The sequence below is a fragment of the Diaphorina citri genome, unplaced genomic scaffold, assembly GCF_000475195.1.
Source record: "Diaphorina citri unplaced genomic scaffold, Diaci psyllid genome assembly version 1.1 scaffold1764, whole genome shotgun sequence".
NCBI classification, from domain to species: domain Eukaryota; kingdom Metazoa; phylum Arthropoda; class Insecta; order Hemiptera; family Psyllidae; genus Diaphorina; species Diaphorina citri.
In genome coordinates, this window is record NW_007379190.1 from 10,744 (window position 1) to 31,100 (window position 20,357).

The 20,357-nt window shown below is 37.9% G+C and overlaps 1 protein-coding gene and 1 long non-coding RNA gene across 2 annotated transcripts in view; both read left to right on the forward strand.

Moving 5' to 3' along the window:
- The window catches only part of LOC103517141 (linear gramicidin synthase subunit D-like), a 22,932-nt gene extending 6,640 nt beyond the window's left edge, over positions 1 to 16,292 (forward strand). The window contains exon 3 of the mRNA XM_026829348.1: positions 13,680 to 16,292. Coding sequence (XP_026685149.1) covers positions 13,680 to 16,035 — 2,356 coding nt within the window. The 3' untranslated portion in view covers positions 16,036 to 16,292. The remainder of the gene's footprint in view (positions 1 to 13,679) is intronic.
- Positions 16,293 to 18,981: 2,689 nt separating this feature from the next.
- Positions 18,982 to 20,250, forward strand: LOC113470705. The gene is made up of 2 exons (XR_003393666.1): positions 18,982 to 19,545; positions 19,852 to 20,250. It is a non-coding gene; the product is annotated as an uncharacterized LOC113470705 (long non-coding RNA).
- The last annotated feature ends 107 nt before the right edge of the window (positions 20,251 to 20,357 follow it).

Genomic DNA, 20,357 nt, shown 5'->3' on the forward strand with positions numbered 1-20,357 from the left:
AGAAAAAGCCAGCCGGTCCGAGAACAAACCTTATGTGTTTAGGATGAAGCTCCGCTCCGGGTGGGAATTGAACTTGCGACCTAGCGCTCACAAGGCAGACGGGCTGGGCTACCTTTCAAATCTAACTAGGCTAGCTAGATTGATTTTGTACTTTTAATATAAACTTGCTTATTTTTGGATGACAGTGGGATGTTGTGTCCAAAATAAATGTTGGATGTTCACATTAAAAGCATTTGACTGGGTATTCCTACAGTAAACCACTAGAGTTATTGTGAGATTTTGTTTGGAATGATAAGGATATTCTTATCCTTGATATGGATAGGATGGAATGATAAGAAAGGAATGATAAGGATAGGTATATTCTTAGTCATTATTTATTAATTATCAAACTGTGGATTATTTAACATGTATTGTAAAATTGTTATTACAAATAAATAAAGTATCATTACAAATTAAACTCATACCTACTGAAGTCTTATCGTCCCGAAATGAGTGAGAGAAAGAGGACAGGATAAGAAAAAGCCAGCCGGTCCGAGAACAAACCTTATGTGTTTAGGATGAAGCTCCGCTCCGGGTGGGAATTGAACTTGCGACCTAGCGCTCACAAGGCAGACGGGCTGGGCTACCTTTCAAATCTAACTAGACAGTGGGATTTTGGATGACAGTGGGATATTATGTCCAAATGTTGGACGCTCACAATAAAAGCATTTGACTGGGTATTCCTACAGTAAACCACTATAGTTATTGTGAGATTTTGTTTGGAATAATAAGGATTAACTCAACACCCTGTAGGTAGTAAGTTAGATATCTACTGATGATTAGATGGCAGCTGGCAGGACAAACCTTACTCGTATAGTCAGTCCTCATTGGCTATGTGATGCCGATGACAGTGGGATATTCTGTCCAAATTTTGGATGTTCACATTAAAAGCATTTGACTGGGTATTCCTACAGTAAACCACTATAGAGTTATTGTGAGATTTTGTTTGGAATGATAAGGACTAACTGAACACCCTGTAGGTACTCGTACCTATAGTAAGTTAGATATCTACTGATGATTAGATGGCAGCTGGCAGGACAAACCTTACTCGTATAGTCAGTCCTCATTGGCTATGTGATGCATCCTATACCTTGTATAAGTCTCTGAAGAAGTATCCAACAAATCCAGACCAATTCACGTCAGGGTACCTACTGGAGAAAATTCCGATAGAACAAATAAACTAACTGAACACCCTGTAAGTACCTATAGTAAGTTCTATAGATAGGTATCTACTGATGATTAGATGGCAGCTGGCAGGACAAACCTTACTCGTATAGTCAGTCCTCATTGGCTATGTGATGCGACGATTTTTGGTTACACTGTAACAATCATCATACTGGGGAGAGGTATAGGCTGGGGAAATCTTAATAATTTAGTGGATGTGTAGGCTGACCATACGTCCCGCTTTCGGCGGGACAGTCCCGCTTTGGAGCCTCTGGTCCCGCTGTCCCGAGAAATCCTCTGGGGACGCTAAAATGTCCCGCTTTCGCCCAAAGTCCCGATATTGTCCCGCTTTAGCTGGTCCGAACCTAATAATATCAGTGAGAGCAATGAACTCGAGAAAAAATCTATTTTACGATTCCAATATTGTACAATATTATTTATCAAAATATTTGAAAATAAAATGTAGGTCTTTGTGTTTTTTATGTTTATACTTACCTAGTTAAGTGTTAAGTGTGGGTATATAAACAGAAAAAAATCCATTTTACGATTTCAATAGTGTACAATATTATGTATCAAAATATTTGAAAATAAAATGTAGGTCTTTGTGTTTTTTATGTTTATACTTACCTAGTTAAGTGTTAAGTGTGGGTATATAAACATATTTTATACCCACTTAACTAGGTGGGTATAAAATATGATTGTACCTCACCACCCCCCCCCCTTCGTCCAAAAAGGACTGCGTCCCGCTTTGGGCCAAAAAAATTATGGTCACCCTAATCATGCTGAAAATAGAACCTGGGTTTCCCGCATGCAAGGCGAGTGCAATGACCACTAGACCATGGGAGCTGACATTGCTTTACCACAAAGAGATTTTTTTTACCTTCTCGTAAAACTCATCCAGTTGAGTGAGAAGTGAGTCATGCGACTGTGTCGAGAATGTAGAGATGAACATTTTACACATGCTGTAATTTACGAAAAAACCCCTCCATCACTTTGCCTGCTGTAATTTACTATTTGCCCATTTGAGTTTTGAAGATAAGTGATGACAAACTGAGGACCTTGAACAGATCTGAGTCCATCTGAATCAATGAGCGGAATTTCTTGATAATTGAAAAGATAGAAGATGGTTATATGAGAGCTATAATTACTATTATTATTATTATTCAACAATTATAATTATTGGTTACGATGAGGAGGAAAAACAACTGAAAATAGTAATTAAGAAATAATAGTAATAGATCAGTTGCGCTTACTAGGATGATGTTTCAAAGTCATAGAGCAGGCAAAATGAGGACCAACGGAATTTTTCTTTTTCTTCTATGACTTCTAGATACCGAGATAAATCGATTTAAAAAATACCGGTAAATCGTGAGCTGGAATCGATTCTGCGACCTGGCGCTTACAAGGCAGATAGGCTACCTTCCAAACCAACTAGCCTGGGCCACATCAGAGTTAAAACTCGATTGAAGTTTAAAGCGGCCCCTAGACGTGCAATATTCTGGTTTGTGCAATAAAATTGGTCGAAATTGAGCATCTGAGGGCGAGATTGAAAGGTTGTGCAATATGTTGCGTGATTTTCAAAAAGTTGAAAATATATTGCACAAACTGAAAAAGATTGTGCCGTCTGGGGGGAACATTGCGCAATATTTCTCTGGCCGTGCCTGGCTCTCCTCCCTTCCTCCCTCAACTCGGTCAAGTCGTCCCGTCATGGGTACTGTTTGCACAATCTGGTTGAACGTCTGAGTGTGACATTGCGCAATATATTGTACAAACGTCAATCTTGCCCTCATACGGTACAACCATCAATATATTGTGCAACCCGGTTTGCGCAATAATATTGCACGTCTAGGGACCGCTTAAGGATTAAGCAATCTGATTGGCTGATATTTTTAATCAACCAATCAGCTTACTCAATCAAAGAGTTTGAACACTGATTTTAAAAGCTGATTGTTTCCCTGGCCATTAATGAATTCCTTTGATCTTTGTTCTCCATCAGCCCTGTTCAGCGTTGACTCAGTCACACTGGGTGAGATTCTGCTCCATGGCCCTAGGGATGAAGCGGGACATGTTGTCATACACAGAGATAGACCGGAAGGTTTGGTGTACCATATTGGTGACGTTGTAGAGCACAGTACTGAGGGACTTCGCGGAGTTATCATCGTTTGGAACGTTGAGAGGAGTGTAAGTTAAGCAACGGAGGGCCAGGTTGGAGTCTGGATAGGAGACCGGTAGGGACAGCACGTGCTGTGACCGTTTCGCTGCCATCATCATAATATGAAATTTGGTCTTTCTAAGCAAGTACACGTGCAGATGAATTAAAAACGTCCAAAAATGGACCAATATTAAAGACAAACGCAACACTATCTCCGTATTTTTATGAACAAAAATTTTCGCACTTAAGTAAGAGTGAAGACAATTTTGCCAATCAGATGTTTGGAATTGACTCTTCAGTGCGACTTGAGAGCCGTACCTATTTCTTTCATTAATATGAACTGGGTGTAAGAACTCTTTCTTTCATTAACATGGACTGGGTGTAAGAACTCTTTCTTTCATTAATATGGACTGGGTGTAAGAACTCTGTATGAGCCGATAGATTTGAAACTTGATTTTGGATGACAATGGGATATAGGTATTTAACAAAGTTTTTGGATATTTATATGGACATAGGTCCCCCCCCCCCCCCCCCTTTACTCCCTCAGGTTTCTAAAGCTGTATCCACACATAGTCGACGGCCGACTATCAATAACTGAAACCGTCCACACTGCCTCGACAATATAAATACCCATGTAGATTCAGCTCGTCGATCGACGGCCATTGATTCTGTGTGGACACAGCGCTACCGTCACATTTGAATCATTTGATGGTAAACCAGTGTTTTTTTTTTACACTTCTAAGAACTTTGATAAAGAAGCCGTGGTAGTGTAATTTTCAGATATCTTCAGCTGTCTTTGACATCTCCAGTTTTCAGTAATGTGTCCACCAAACACCCTGTAGGTTTTTGAGAAAACAAAACATCTATTCCTTTTGAATAAATTCGAAATAGGACCAATATTGAAAGGTAACCACAAAGTTATAGCTCGGCCTTTGAAAGACTCCATTGTGTCTAGGGCTTTATTGGGCTCACACCTCCCATTACGTTTCTCTTAGAGGCTTTGCTTTCCACTTGGATAATCATATTCGCATCAAGGACAAGGACCAGAAAATCATTTGAATTCATGCTTCCTCTTCATCAATAGCTATGACCAAAGAATCAAGAACGAATAGGTAATGTTGTTGCAAACAGAGAAGTAGGCAACATTTCATTTATCTATTTGTCTAAAAATCACCAAAGTTACTCTTAACTTGGACTGTAGCTGTAGGTACTGTTATTGATTGTATAAGGTCCTGCACTTGTTTTCAAATAGAGTTATTAATATTTTATTATAATAACTCCAAAGTCAAACACATTAATTACAAAAGTTCAATAAATTTTATTGGGCTCACACCTCCCATTACGTTTCTCATAGAGGCTTTGCTTTCCACTTGGATAATTATATTCGCATCAAGGACAAGGACCAGAAAATCATTTGAATTCCTGCTTCCACTTCATCAATAGCTATGACCAAAGAATCAAGAACGAATAGGTACCTAATGTTGTTGCAATCAGAGAAGTAGGCAACATTTCATTTTTCTATTTGTCTAAAAATCACCAAAGTTACTCTTAACTTGGACTGTAGCTGTAGGTACTGTTATTGATTGTATAGGGTCCTGCACTTGTTTTCAAATAGAGTTATTAATATTTTATTATAGTGACTCCAAAGTCAAACACATTAATTACAAAAGTTCAATAAATAACAGATTTAATCAATAAGAAATCGCGACGTGTGTAGGCACTCATGGGGAACTTTGCATATTCCATTGCAATTTGCAATCCGATGAAGGATTTATGATTGGCATAATATTGCTGCTGTCACTAGCGGCAAAATTATTCAGGACCAAGTTAGCTGAACATCACATCGTCTTGATTTGAGGATGCACAGGAATTCTTCTTACATCGAATAAACGCTGTTTTGGATGCTAGCACATAACTATGAAATTATCAAATTATCTAGGGATTATTAATTTTTTATTCAGCATGCACCAGAGTTTTGGTAGGAAAATCCAATTTCAGCAAACATGTTAACCTGCCGAACTAGGGCTGAATATTGTGGCTAGGATGCACAGGAATTCTTCTTACATCGAATACACGCTATTTTGGATGCTAGCACATATAACTATGAAATTATCTAGGGATTATATATTAATGTTTTATTCAGCATGCACCAGAGTTTTGGTAGGAAAATCCAATTTCAGCAAACATGTTAACCTGCCGAACTAGGGCTGAATGGAGGATGCACAGGAATTCTTCTTACATCGAATACACGCTATTTTGGATGCTAGCACATACATAGGTATAACTATGAAATTATCTAGGGATTATTAATGTTTTATTCAGCATGCACCAGAGTTTTGGTAGGAAAATCCAATTTCAGCAAACATGTTAACCTGCCGAACTAGGGCTGAATATTGTGGCACTTCTGGCGAGGAGATTTGTAAGCACCAGGAAATGTGCACAATCTTTCCATTTCGGAGAAAGCATCGAGGGATCATCCGTGCAATAAAAGAAATACTCAATAGTCTCAATAACCTTTGAAAAATAATGACTTTTTATTTGGATGTCATTATCTGGTGGCTTTATTGAAGAAATTGGAACGTTGAGAGAAGTGTAAGTTAAGCAACGGTGGGCCAGGTTGGAGTCTGGATAGGAGACCGGTAGGGACTGCGCGTGCTGTGACCGTTTCGCTGCCATCATCATAATATGAAATTTGGCCTTTCTAAGCAAGTACACGTGCAGATGAATTAAAAACGTCCAAAAATGGACCAATATTAAAGACAAACGCAACACTATCTCCGTATTTCATTCTAGCATGGTACCAACTGTACTGAAAATGACAATTGCAGGATAACACAACATATCTCTATTTCATTGAGAATAGGTCGCATAATAGAGTGTGTGTGATGCATATATTATATTGTATGTGTGGTCCTTGCTTTGAATAACATTGAACACAATGCATGTGGCATTTAAATATTTAACAATATGTTTCACGTAAGGTAGCCAAACCGTCCTAACATTTGATTGTGTTTCATCTTACTAATATTTCATAGAAAGAATAGATATTTATAATACAGTAGCCCGTCCACTATAACTTTTATATTTACTATCGTAATAATGAGTCTGGCTGAGGGACTATAAACAGAAAGTGTCTAGCTAGGGGACTATAAACAGGGAGTAGACTGGTCCAAATTTCCTCATGCTATATCAATAGCGAAGGTTGAGTGCGAAGGGCATCCCACTCGGAAAATTTTGTTTTAGCCAAAACCAGTTGCCGAGAGGAAAAAAAGTAAAATCTAAACTTCAAATATATTTTAAGAAAAAAAAAAATATTTTCCTTCACTTATATTGGATTTTGTTCTGTGTTAGAACAAACTATTCGTCTTGTTTTTTTAAGCAGTCACTAGAGCGCAGCACAATATTCAAAAATAGCCCCCCTCTATTCAACTGTAAGCGCGTTTGCGTCTGCCTTGTAAGCGCTAGGTCACAGGTTCGATTCCCGCCCGGGGCTGATTTTATCCTAAACAGGTAAGTTTCGTTCTCAGAAGTCTCTTGTCGTCACGAGGCTGAGTACACCCCGAACTTCAAGCACAGAGACGAAAAAGCTTCGACTCCGCCATGAATCGAACCCGCGGGACCTCCAGAGTGCCAGCCTTTTGTGTTGCCCAATGTCCACTTGGCCATGGAGTTTGCTTTCACATTTAATCAATGTACCTATATCTAGGTAATCAGTAATTATCTACCTCTACCTATGATAGGTACCTACCTATAGGTATTTGGTAGGAGTTTAGGTAGGTATCCAATACCTAACAATATTTATTATTTTCGCAGCTGTTTTATGATGTTTTAATGTGGAAGGTGCAAACTACCTACCTCTCAATGAACCATTTGTATAACCTGGTATTTGGTATCAGTTGGGGGAAAACATCTGTACCAGAGTCGTAGATCGTGGGGTTTCATCTCCAACATTATCCTAGTATTCTAGGTTTCTAGGTACTGTTCAGAGGGGTTTAGCCCCACTCAAGGCTCCTGTAACTGTTGAGGTTTTCAGTGACAGGAGTTGTACCCTCTATTCGGCGAAAAGCTATTAGGTAGGTATCTTTTAGTCCCTCCTCACATTAACTTCACCTAGACTGAGTGTGGCCAGGAAAAGCCATCAGCAGAATGCCATTGCCATTCTGAAGATACCTAATATCTCTTTAGCCATTCACTCAGATGGTCAATATTCACCCATCAGCGGCCAATGGATACCAACCACGCCAACAAATAAAGCACAACAACGTACATTATTTTTTCATTAGATTTTTTTTTTTTTTTTTTTTTTTTTTTTTTTAATTTAAATTTCAACCGTTTCTCTTGGTGTTTAGGAGAGTGAGGAAGACTTTGTCCTTGTGTACATGTATACCGTGCTCCTGGATATACCAGCAGATGAGGAAGTAACTGATGAAGATGCCCTGTCCGCACAATTCTTCCAGCAAGACGTGAGAAAAGTCACTGGATACATGGTTAGTAGACGTAGTAGGCCAGCATGTGCCATAACGTCACAAAAACAGTCTTTTTAAATTGTGTGTAGGTACCTCTAGCAACACTGATTGATTGTCATAATGTGTATGACTTGATTTGCACTCGAATCACCAACCTCCAGATACGAAGTTAACCGTGCTAACCACTACACTGAGGTTGATACGTAGGCAACAAAAGCATTTATCTAATATCCAATTCCCAATGAAAGACCATCTCACGAACAGGGAAAGCACTGAAAGCAGGTATAAGTGCGCCCTAAGGTGTTATCCCACTGGTAAACTGTTGCAGGTTTTGTACCTCAAAATTACCTCAACTATTTTCTTTTCCGATTTCAGACTTCGAACCCAGATCTTCACCTTTACTTTGAGATGTACGACGGAACCAAGTTCTATCCGCGAGAATGGTTAAAGAGGGTTTATCCGAATGGTTGACAGAAGATAGTATATGTATTTATAACTAGATACCTACCTACCTACCTAATCAAACCAAGAAATTATTCACATATTCCGACTAGACCGGTGCAGTGTAGCCACCACTTCCTCCTATTTTATAGTTCAAAAAGTACTTTTTTTAGGTGTGTAGGTGGAATGAACTTCCGAGGTAAGCGCATTTCGAATTTCGATCGTCAATTTTTCCTTGTTTATTATTATTATTATTATCTATTATTTTTATTATTATTATTATTATTATTATTATTATTACAATTTTCAAGGGGGATCATTGGCACAGGTTTTTCTCTTATCTTTACATTGTTCTTTATTCAAATTGTGTGTAGGTACCTCTAGCAACAATGATTGATTGTCATAATGTGTATGACTTGATTTGCACTCGAATCACCAACCTCCAGATACGAAGTTAACCGTGCTAACCACAACACTGAGGTTGATACGTAGGCAACAAAAGCATTTATCTAATATTCAATTCCCAATGAAAGACCATCTCACGAACAGGGAAAGCACTGAAAGCAGGTATAAGTGCGCCCTAAGGCGTTATCCCACTGGTAAACTGTTGCAGGTTTTGTACCTCAAAATTACCTCGACTATTTTCTTTTCCAATTTCAGACTTCGAACCCAGATCTTCACCTTTACTTTGAGATGTACGACGGAACCAAGTTCCATCCGCGAGAATGGTTAAAGAGGGTTTATCCGAATGGTTGACAGAACATAGTGTATGTATTTATAACTAGATACCTACCTAATTAAACCAAGAAATTATTCACATATTCCGACTAGACCGGTGCAGTGTAGCCACCACTTCCTATTGTTTATACTTTTATAGTTCAAAAAGTACTTTTAACTTCCGAGGTAAGCGCATTTCGAATTTCGATCGTCAATTTTTCCTTGTTTATTATTACATATTATTATTACAATTTTCAAGTGGGATCATTGGCACAGGTTTTTCTCTTATCTTTACATTGTTCTTTATTATTATTATTTTTTTTATTACAATTTTCAAGTGGGATCATTGGCACAGGTTTTTCTCTTATCTTAAGAGCGCTTAGAGAGTCTGACACTATAGTTTCATTAAAGAAAGATATGAGTTTTCCAAAACTTCCCTCCTCTCTTCCATTTCGGGACGATAAAGACCTCAGTTGTTATAATTATGTAGTTCCTTCTGCTTTGATAGAGGCAACTGTAACAACGGAGGTCTTATCGTCCAGAAATCGAAAGGAGGAAAGTTTAGGAGAAACGTTCCGTTTCTGTTCAGGATAAAATTTACGCCGGGCGTTAGTCGAACCCACGACCTAGCGCTTACAAGGCAGGTACAATAGTTCTACCTGAGCTAGACCAGTAATCATGTACTTACCTACTTTCACACACAAAAAGCCCAAACTGAGGCTTAGGTGTAGGGGCTAGCCAGCCCCAAAGGACGGGTTGAGCTTCTACGAATGTACTTACCTATACCTAGTTCGTTTTGTACCATTATGGTCTTATAATCACTATAATGTCTGTACTATTGTACTTTGGTACAGCTAAGTACATTGAACACTATTGAATGGGATTAGAACTCATCGTGGGATCGACAACATAAATACCCATGTGTAGATTCAGCTCGTCGATCAACGGCCATTGATTCTGTGTGGACACAGCGCTACCGTCACATTTGAATCATTTGATGGTAGACCATTGTTTTTACTTTTTTTTTTTACACTTCTAAGAACTTTGATAAAGAAGCCGTGGTAGTGTAATTTTCAGATATCTTCAGCTCTCTTTGACATCTCCAGTTTTCAGTTATGTGTCCACCAAACACCCTGTAGGTTTTTGAGAAAACAAAACATCTAGGTATTCCTTTTGAATAAATTCGAAATAGGACCAATATTGAAAGGTAACCACAAAGTTATAGCTCGGCCTTTGAAAGACTCCATTGTGTCAATGTATGTCGAAAAATTTATTCGTGTTTAATGCTCATCACAGGAGTGAGTACCAACAAATTTCCACACTTTTACCTTCCTATAGTTGGTTATGAAATAAAATCGTATTCACAGGTTATCTTTTGGCATCACCACGATAAATTCTGATTTCTATTTTTGTATTAGCTATAAGTTACCTACTGTGTTTAATTTTCCATTTTTCGCTGTAATGAATACTTTTACTTTCCGGGTCCGGCTGTGGAACACCAGTTTTTACAAAAAACAAGCTGGGTCCGTCCCTCCGGGAATTATTTAGCCCGTAGTTTATTCGATCGTGGTTAAAGAATACCTATGTACCTACCTAATTTATACCTGAGCTAGACCAGTAATCATGTACTTATACCTATACCTAGTTCGTTTTGTACTATTATGCTCTTATAATCACTATAATGTCTGTACTATTGTACTTTGGTACAGCTAAGTACATTGAACACTATTGAATGGGATTAGAACTCATCGTGTGATCGGTGATGTCACAGATAAGCCCACATCACACCACTTTTGCCTCACGCTATACTGGTCACGCCTTGATAAATCACAGATCAGAAGCCTTTCAATCGAGGTCCACCTCATATGTCTTCCACAAACCAAAATTTTTACTGGCGATAGCAGATTTCATGCACCAGTTCTCGAGAGATCACTGAAGTTAAGTTGTGCTTGGTATCTTTTGTTGAGTGACCATCTGGAAGTGCTGCTGGCCTTTCGGCCCTACTCAGGGTGGGTGAGGTTGCCGCTCAATGGAGAGTAACACCCCCATCACATCAGTGACGTTAAAAAGCTTAGCTTGAAACTTGATAAGAAAGTTAACCCTAATTTCCCTGAGTGATTGGTAGACCTAATTTTGAGAAGGGCTCTAGATGTTAGTAAAGTTCTCCATTTGGGAGGAAAGAGGCGCAAAAACGTCAGGAATTCATTAGTGACCAACGCAACTCCAGGCCTATATTCACACAAAACGTGAGTTTTGAGGTTTTTCGGCACTCTCTGCTTTTCATAGAATATCGCGTTGTACCTACGTATGCTTAGGAAATAGTGCAATAGTAGTAAAAGGCAAAATTCTCATGCACCTAATCTCAGATAAGTTTTTACTATTTTCATTAATTTAATTTCAATCGTACCTTGGTCCTGTCTTTCTCTCTCATCTTATCATTCTAATCAGATATACCTACCTACTTATTTTATTTGTTTAAAAGTGAGATGATCTCCCCGAATCATACGATTTTTTCCTAGACCGGACGTGTAGTTCATTTTGTTTTCTATTGTTCAAGTTCGGTGGTTGTATGTACTTTTAATAAATGTTTATTTTTACTCCAAAATCAGCTAGACAGTGCAGTGACTCGTGATTCAAAATTTAGTGACTAAAAGAGTTAAATAAGTGAATTTGTTAAATAATCATGGATTCTGTAAACTTATCAGACTATGATGCTGAAGGTGCTCTACACTATATGTTCAGGAATCAAGCTAAGAGAACCCCTGACAAGATTGCTGTAGTGGATCACGATGGAAGAAGCATCACTTTCAAACAACTGGATGAATGGACAGACATTGTTGGAACGTATCTTATTAACCAAGGCTGTATAGTTGGTTCTACAGTTGGAGTTCTGATGGAGAGATGTCTGGAGTGGACTATCAGTTACATTGCTATTCACAAGGCAGGTGGGGGATATTTACCTTTGGAAACAAGCTATCCTCCAGCATTGTTAGAATCTGTTTTGGATGATGCCAAGCCTAGTATTGTCATCACTAAAGGAGAATACATGGATCGCTTGGAGAGGACATCTGTACCAAAAGTTAAACTTGAAAATGATTTCTTGTCAAAAATGATCTCAGAAAATGAGAAATTACACAATGTTGATTTCCCTCAGGTTGGATTGGATGATATCGCGTACATTGTATATTCCTCAGGGACAACAGGTAAACCCAAGGGAATAGTATGTCCTCATAGAGGTGCTGTCCATGCATACAAGTGGAGACATAGGGCATATCCTTATGATGAGGATGATAGAGAAGCTTGCAATGTGTTCTTCGTATGGGAAATGTTAAGACCTCTAACACAAGGTATACCTATGTACGTTATATCAGATGAAGTGATCTATGATCCACCACGCCTCACCTCAGGCTGGGTGAGGTTGCCGCTCAATGGAGAGTAAAACCCCCATCACAGTGACGTTAAAAAGCTTAGCTTGAAACTTGATTAGAAAGTTAACTCTAATTTCCCTGAGTGATTCAGTGATTGGTAGACCTAATTTTGAGAAGGGCTCTAGATGTTAGTAAAGTTCTCCATTTGGGAGGGAAGAGGCGCAAACGTCAGGAATTCATTAGTGACCAACGCAACTCCCGACCTATATTCATCACACAAAACGTGAGTTTTGAGGTTTTTCGGCACTCTCTGCTTTTCATAGAATATCGCGTTGTACCTACGTATGCTTAGGAAATAGTGCAATAGTAGTAAAAGGCAAAATTCTCATGCACCTAATCTCAGATAAGTTTTTACTATTTTCATTAATTTAATTTCAATCGTACCTTGGTCCTGTCTTTCTCTCTCATCTTATCATTCTAATCAGATATACCAACCTACTTATTTTATTTGTTTAAAAGTGAGATGATCTCCCCGAATCATACGATTTTTTCCTAGACCGGACGTGTAGTTCATTTTGTTTTCTATTGTTCAAGTTCGGTGGTTGTATGTACTTTTAATAAATGTTTATTTTTACTCCAAAATCAGCTAGACAGTGCAGTGACTCGTGATTCAAAATTTAGTGACTAAAAGAGTTAAATAAGTGAATTTGTTAAATAATCATGGATTCTGTAAACTTATCAGACTATGATGCTGAAGGTGCTCTACACTATATGTTCAGGAATCAAGCTAAGAGAACCCCTGACAAGATTGCTGTAGTGGATCACGATGGAAGAAGCATCACTTTCAAACAACTGGATGAATGGACAGACATTGTTGGAACGTATCTTATTAACCAAGGCTGTATAGTTGGTTCTACAGTTGGAGTTCTGATGGAGAGATGTCTGGAGTGGACTATCAGTTACATTGCTATTCACAAGGCAGGTGGGGGATATTTACCTTTGGAAACAAGCTATCCTCCAGCATTGTTAGAATCTGTTTTGGATGATGCCAAGCCTAGTATTGTCATCACTAAAGGAGAATACATGGATCGCTTGGAGAGGACATCTGTACCAAAAGTTAAACTTGAAAATGATTTCTTGTCAAAAATGATCTCAGAAAATGAGAAATTCCACAATGTTGATTTCCCATTTTGAAATCCTCTGGAAAATTAAACAAAGAAGAACTACCGAAACTGGATTCAATTGCTCAAATCGAATTAGATGAAAGCATGTTCCAATCGCAGAAGAATATCGCAAAAATTTGGTGCAAAATTTTGAATCTTTACACCTTAGTATTTTGAAATCCTCTGGAAAATTAAACAAAGAAGAACTACCGAAACTGGATTCAATCGCTCAAATCGAATTAGATGAAAGCATGTTCCAATCGCAGAAGAATATCGCAAAAATTTGGTGCAAAATTTTGAATCTTTACACCTTAGATAAAGATGAAAACTTTTTTGAAATAGGTGGTCACTCCCTTACAGCTGCATTATGTATCAGCAAAATGAATGAGGAGTTATCTCTCAATTTATCCATAAAAGATTTATTCGCTCACCCAACTGTTCAAGAGATGGCCGCTTTATTAGAAAATAAATCAAATGAGACACTTAAGCTTGATTTAATACATGAAATCGATGTCAACTCTTACAAGAGTTTGGACGAAAATTTGAACGTTCGTGTTCAGTGCTTCTGGAAATCAGTACAACTAAATAGCAATAAGCTAAAATATGGCAACGTACTCCTTACTGGAGTCACTGGTTATTTAGGAATTCATTTGTTACAAAAATTCCTAGTAGACACTAAATGTACTTTATTCTGCCCCGTGCGAGAAACACCTAACAAAACTCTACTACAGAGATTAGAAGACATTATGCTAAAATACCACATGTCATTAGACTTGAATAACTACACAGACCGTCTGATTTTAGTGAAAAGTGATCTCAGTTTAGAAATGTTGGGTCTGAAGAATCAAGATGAATACGTTAGCCTATCCTATGAAATAGATATGATCATTCATGCTGCTGCTTTTGTAAATCTAATCCTACCTTATAACGCACTTTACAAGTCCAATGTGTTAGCAACCAAAAATTTAATCGAATTTTCATTTTTAAATAAAATCAAGAGTTTTCATTACGTGAGTACAGATTCTATTTATCCCTCAACAAGTGAAAATTTCCAAGAGGATTACACAGTTGCGGACTTTGATGACTTTATGACCACAACAAGTGGGTACGGTCAATCAAAAATTGTATCTGAATATTTAGTACTGAATGCTGGACAAATGGGACTGCCTGTATCAATTGTAAGATGTGGTAATATTGGAGGATCATTAGAGTTCAAAAACTGGAACCTTGTTGATTTGAACCTGTACATCTTGAAAGCCATCACAAGACTTGGGTATGCTCCAGACATAGATTGGTACTTAGAATTTACTCCTGTCGATTTCTTGACCAAATCATTGGTTCAACTTACTACTAACGTAAACAATGCAAATAAAATCTATAATTTCATCAACACTAATCCTATTCATATCAAAACATTAGTATCGGTATTAAATACATACGGATACAACATAAAAACCGTGCCTTATGAGAAATGGTTTCATAAACTGAATAAAAGAGAACTATCAGAACCTTTAATTCAGATATTGAGGAACAAAGGAAAGGAATATTTAACAGTAAATAATTCGTACTGCCAGAGAAACACTTTAGCTCTTTTGAAGTCATGTGATGAGACTTATCCGGAGACAAATGATCATACAGTGAGACAATTTCTGGACAATCTGAGGAATTCCAACCTGTTACCAAACGTGCCGCTGGAAAATAATAATAGCACCGAATATACTGATACTAACAAGCAAGGAATTTCAATATCCAATGCAGGAACTGTCAATATTGTCTTTGGAAACACACTGGCAAACAAAGTCATTTTTGTAACAGGTAGCTCCTCAGGCATAGGTGAACAATTAGTTAAAGATTTAGTTACGTTAGGAGCTAAAGTTGTAGCCGTTGCGAGAAGAATAGATCGATTGGAAAATTTAAAGACAAGCTTGCAGAATGCACCTGGTTCTATCATTGTTAAGAAATTAGACGTTACGATTGAAAATGATGTCAAGAAAGTTGTTCGTGAAGTCCTTGCTGAGTTGGGGCATATTGATATCTTGGTAAATAATGCAGGGGTGATGTATTTTACTTTGATGGAGAAATACAAATTAGAGGAATGGAATGCTATGATTAACGTTAATATCAAAGGCGTCCTCCACTGCATAGGGAATATTTTACCTTCAATGCTTCATTCACGTCGACCTGGTCACATTCTAAACATAAGTTCTAATGCAGGTGTCAGACCATTTGCTGGTCTAGCCGTCTACACTGGAACTAAATATTTCATAGAGGGAATATCGGGTGCACTAAGACAAGAGGTATCGGATAGGAATATCAAAGTAACCTGTATCCAGGCTGGAGATGTCAAAACTGAACTCCTATCACATTCAACAGACAGAGATGTGGTTGACAAATATGATATTAGTAAGGCTGTTCCTGTGCTGACAACCAAAGAAATATCTCAGAGTATTATTTTTGCCCTGCTACAGCCTAGTCATTCTGCTGTGAACAGTATTCTTATTGAACCACCCCTTGCCTCAATATGAGCGATTATTAGTTATTTTCATAGTAGGTAACCTACATACATATTATGTAGATAAGTTTTAGTAAGCAGATATACCTACCTACCTTCCTATGAACAGGTAGGTAGGTGCCTATACTGTAAATAATACCTAGTTAGATTTCCATTTCTGTAACTATACCTATGTAAATACATGTTTATAAAATAGTATATTTATCATGTCTGTATGTTCATATCTATCTAATATCCATCAATTAAAGATATTATTTATTTTATCAAGTATGTATTTAATTTTAATTATTTTTATTGACAAGGATTTCAGTTGTGGGGTGGGTCCGAGAAAAGCCAGCACTATGCGATTGCCAGGATGGTCACACAATAGGTACATCCGGATAGGTACTAACCACGCTCAACGTTGCCGTTGAGTGGAATTGTATAGGTTTTTTTTTATGAGGAGGAAAAATCTTTATGACTTCTCCAGCATGATGTGGAGGGTATGCTGGAGTCACGGCTCAGGGTATGGTGTTTCGCCCTTCTGTGGCACCATTCCTGGCCGCTCAACCCGCTAAAAACCTCCCCGCTCTTCTTTCTTGGTCCCGGAACTTTTCTGTTATGACTTCGGGAATCGATTTTTACTTTGTATGTTGGAAATGGGATCTTCTTTTGCTGGTCTTGTTTAAGGTATAGGTACCTACCTTGTGGTTTCTGGAATGCATTTAAAACATCCGTACGCAAGTAATAAGGTGTGTCCACACATGGGCGATCGATGTCGACTGACACGTCCACACTGCCTCGACAACATAGATTCATCTCGTCGATCGACGGCCGGTCAACTATGTTTGGACACACCTTTAGCTACCTAGGTAGGTGATATAATAGGAAATGCATTATGTACCTAATTGCATCTCATAAGTTAATTTTGATCAAACACAGCTGCCCTTGGTACATACCTCTATCAAACACTGCCCTTGTTACATACCTCTATCAAACACTGCCCTTGGGCAACAATAATATTGATTACCTACTTATCATTCTATTGAGGCCATTGGGAGTCAGATGTAAAGTCATTGATCTCTACTATACACTGGGCTGTTTTCAATGCATTTGAAGTTATGTAGATAAGTTTTAGTAAGCAGATATACCTACCTACCTTCCTTTGAACAGGTAGGTGCCTATACTGTAAATATGTAATAGTTAGATTTCCATTTCTGTAACCATACCTATGTAAATACATGTTTATAAAATAGTATATATATTTATCATGTCTGTATGTACATATCTATCTAATATCCATCAATTAAAGATATTATTTATTTTATCAAGTATTTATTTAATTTTAATTATTTTTATTGACAAGGATTTTCAGTTGTGGGGTGGGTCCGAGAAGAGCCAGCACTATGCGATTACCAGGATGGTCACACAATACATCCGGATACTAACCACGCTCAACGTTGCCGTTGAGTGGTATTGTATAGGTACTTACCTTGTGGTTTCTGGAATGCATTTAAAACATCCGTACGCAAGTAATAAGGTGTGTCCACACATAGTCGATCGATGTCGACTGACACGTCCACACTGCCTCGACAACATAGATTCATCTCGTCGATCGACGGCCGGTCAACTATGTTTGGACACACCTTTAGGTACCTAGGTAGGTGATATAATAGGAAATGCATTATGTACTTGCATCTCATAAGTTAATTTTGATCAAACACAGCTGCCCTTGGTAGGTACATCTATCAAACACTGCCCTTGTTACATACCTCTATCAAACACTGCCCTTGGACAACAATAATATTGATTACTTATCATTCTATTGAGGCCATTGGGAGTCAGATGTAAAGTCATTGATCTCTACTATACACTGGGCTGTTTTCAATGCATTTGAAGGTCCGTCCTTCCTTTATTATTACAACAGTAACAAGCTGGGTCCGTCCCTCCGGGAATTTTTTAGCCTTTAGTTTATTCGATCGCGGTTAAAGAAAATCAGTACCTATGTACCTACCTAATTTGTTTAATATTCAGTTTATTATTATTCTCGATTTGATTTTTCGATTTTACTTTCATGTAATGATTTAAAATCAAGACTAGATCCCGTTCTCCCTTTATTCCCAATATAAGGTTTAAGTCACCCATCCATTTATTGGCCTTGCTCGGCGTAGCTTAACATAGGTGACGCTAAAACCGGTCTTAAAATAGGACTGAAGTGTTATCTAAAACTTTCTCGCTTTGAGTTCATAGGTCGTCGCGACAAATTTCGAGAGGACGCTAAAACCGGTCTTAAATGATCGACTGAAGTGTTATCTAAAACTTTCTCGCTTTGAGTTCATAGGTCGTCGCGAAGATCTACGCTAAAACCGGTCTTAAATGATCGACTGAAGTGTTATCTAAAACTTTCTCGCTTTGAGTTCATAGGTCGTCGCGCCGCTAAAACCGGTCTTAAATTAACGACTGAAGTGTTATCTAAAACTTTCTCGCTTTGAGTTCATAGGTCGTCGCGATAAATTGCCAAAACCAGTCTTAAAATAATGACTGAAGTGTTATCTAAAACTTTCTCGCTTTGAGTTCATCTAGGTTGTCGCGACAAATTTCTAGATCAGACCTCATTTTTGTGAGAAAATGTGAAAAAAAAAATCCCCCAAAAACCAGTTTTTTTGGCTTTATGGTTCTCTGGACAAAATTTGCACAACCACTTTCGTGTTCCTGGTAAAAGACCTTTAATTTGATATATAATTATGTAGGTCAACCAGGTTTGGATAAGTCCTTCTATGGGGACAGAGTGACAGACAGACGACACCGAAGCAAATACAATAGCCTGTCCACTATACCTTTTTTTATTACTATTGTAATAATAAAGGAAGGACGTTCTAAAAACTCCTGATCAATGATGATCTGTGCCTCCAAAAAAATAATCAAGTTCAGGTCACAAGAACTTACTTACCTACAAGAGAACAACAGAGAAAGACACCAGGAGAAGCTAATTCCCTAGGAGCGAATTCCCTCCCGCCTCCATCACCGAACAATTTGACTTCCAGACCAAACAGTGTTGCCAGCTCGACTTATGAGAGGCCGAACAGTGTTGCCAGCAACGTGTCGAGCACGTCAGGTAAGGGGGGATCAGAGAAAGGGGAGAAGAAGAAGCGGAAATTCTGAAATTGGTTGAAGAAATTTTAGACGAATGAGTGAATGTAATGTTCTGTGCGGGTAAAGAAGATGCTCGGAAAATCCAGGTTGTGTGCACGTGTTACCCTAAAGCAGTTTTAGTTAAAAGATCAAATCCCTTGAATTAAATATGTAGGTAGTTATGGACTTGATAATTCTGTGAAGATCAAATCTCTTCTGGAGAGATGTGCACATACAGAAATCTGTCTACGTATACATTGACTTATGTATTTAGTAATACATATTGCAAAGGGAATACATTTTGCACCTGTACAGAACAAAATTCATCATCTATATTCTATATCATTCGACTAAAATTTCTTCCTCTAAAAACTCACTGACTTCTGTACAAAACTTTTTTGTTAAAGTTTAGGTTAGGCCCGATGTGTGCACGTGTTACCCTAAAGCAGTTTTTGTTAAAAGATCAAATCCCCTGAATTAAATATGTAGTTATGGAAGACTTGATAATTCTGTGAAGCTCAAATCTCTTCTGGAGAGATGTGCACATACAGAAATCTGTCTACGTATACATTGACTTATGTATTCAGTAATACATACTGCAAAGGGAACACATTTTGCACCTGTACAGAACAAAATTCATCATCTATATCATTCGACTAAAATTTCTTCCTCTAAAAACTCACTGACTTCTGTACAAAACTTTTTTGTTAAAGTTTAGGTTAGGCCCGATTTCAATTTTGGTTCGTTGAAATAAAAAGCACTCGTATTTGACTGTCGATGCTAAATGAAACATTGTTTACATTAAATAAATTTTATTTAAACTCGTCAAAGTGGAATCGGGCCCTATGTTAGGTATTTAGGTTTGTGTAATAATATTACCATAAGAATATATCGCAGCTTCGGGAGCAAAAAAGCCTATGAACTAATCTCAATTCCAATTTTTTGAAGACACGAAATCTTTGGAAGATATTAACCTCATTTAGTATGGGAGAGAGTTGTTAGGTCGATTTGTTCCAGAAGCGCCCATAAGCATTTTTTTCCCCCATCTATATAAATAAAATTGTAGATTTGTCTGTACATTGCTTAGAATCGTGAAATTTTTAGTTATTCTTACTCCTTATGCATCCTTCCAATTTTTTGAAGACACGAAATCTTTGGAAGATATTAACCTCATTTAGTATGGGAGAGAGCTGTTAGGTCGATTTGTTCCAGAAGCGCTGATTT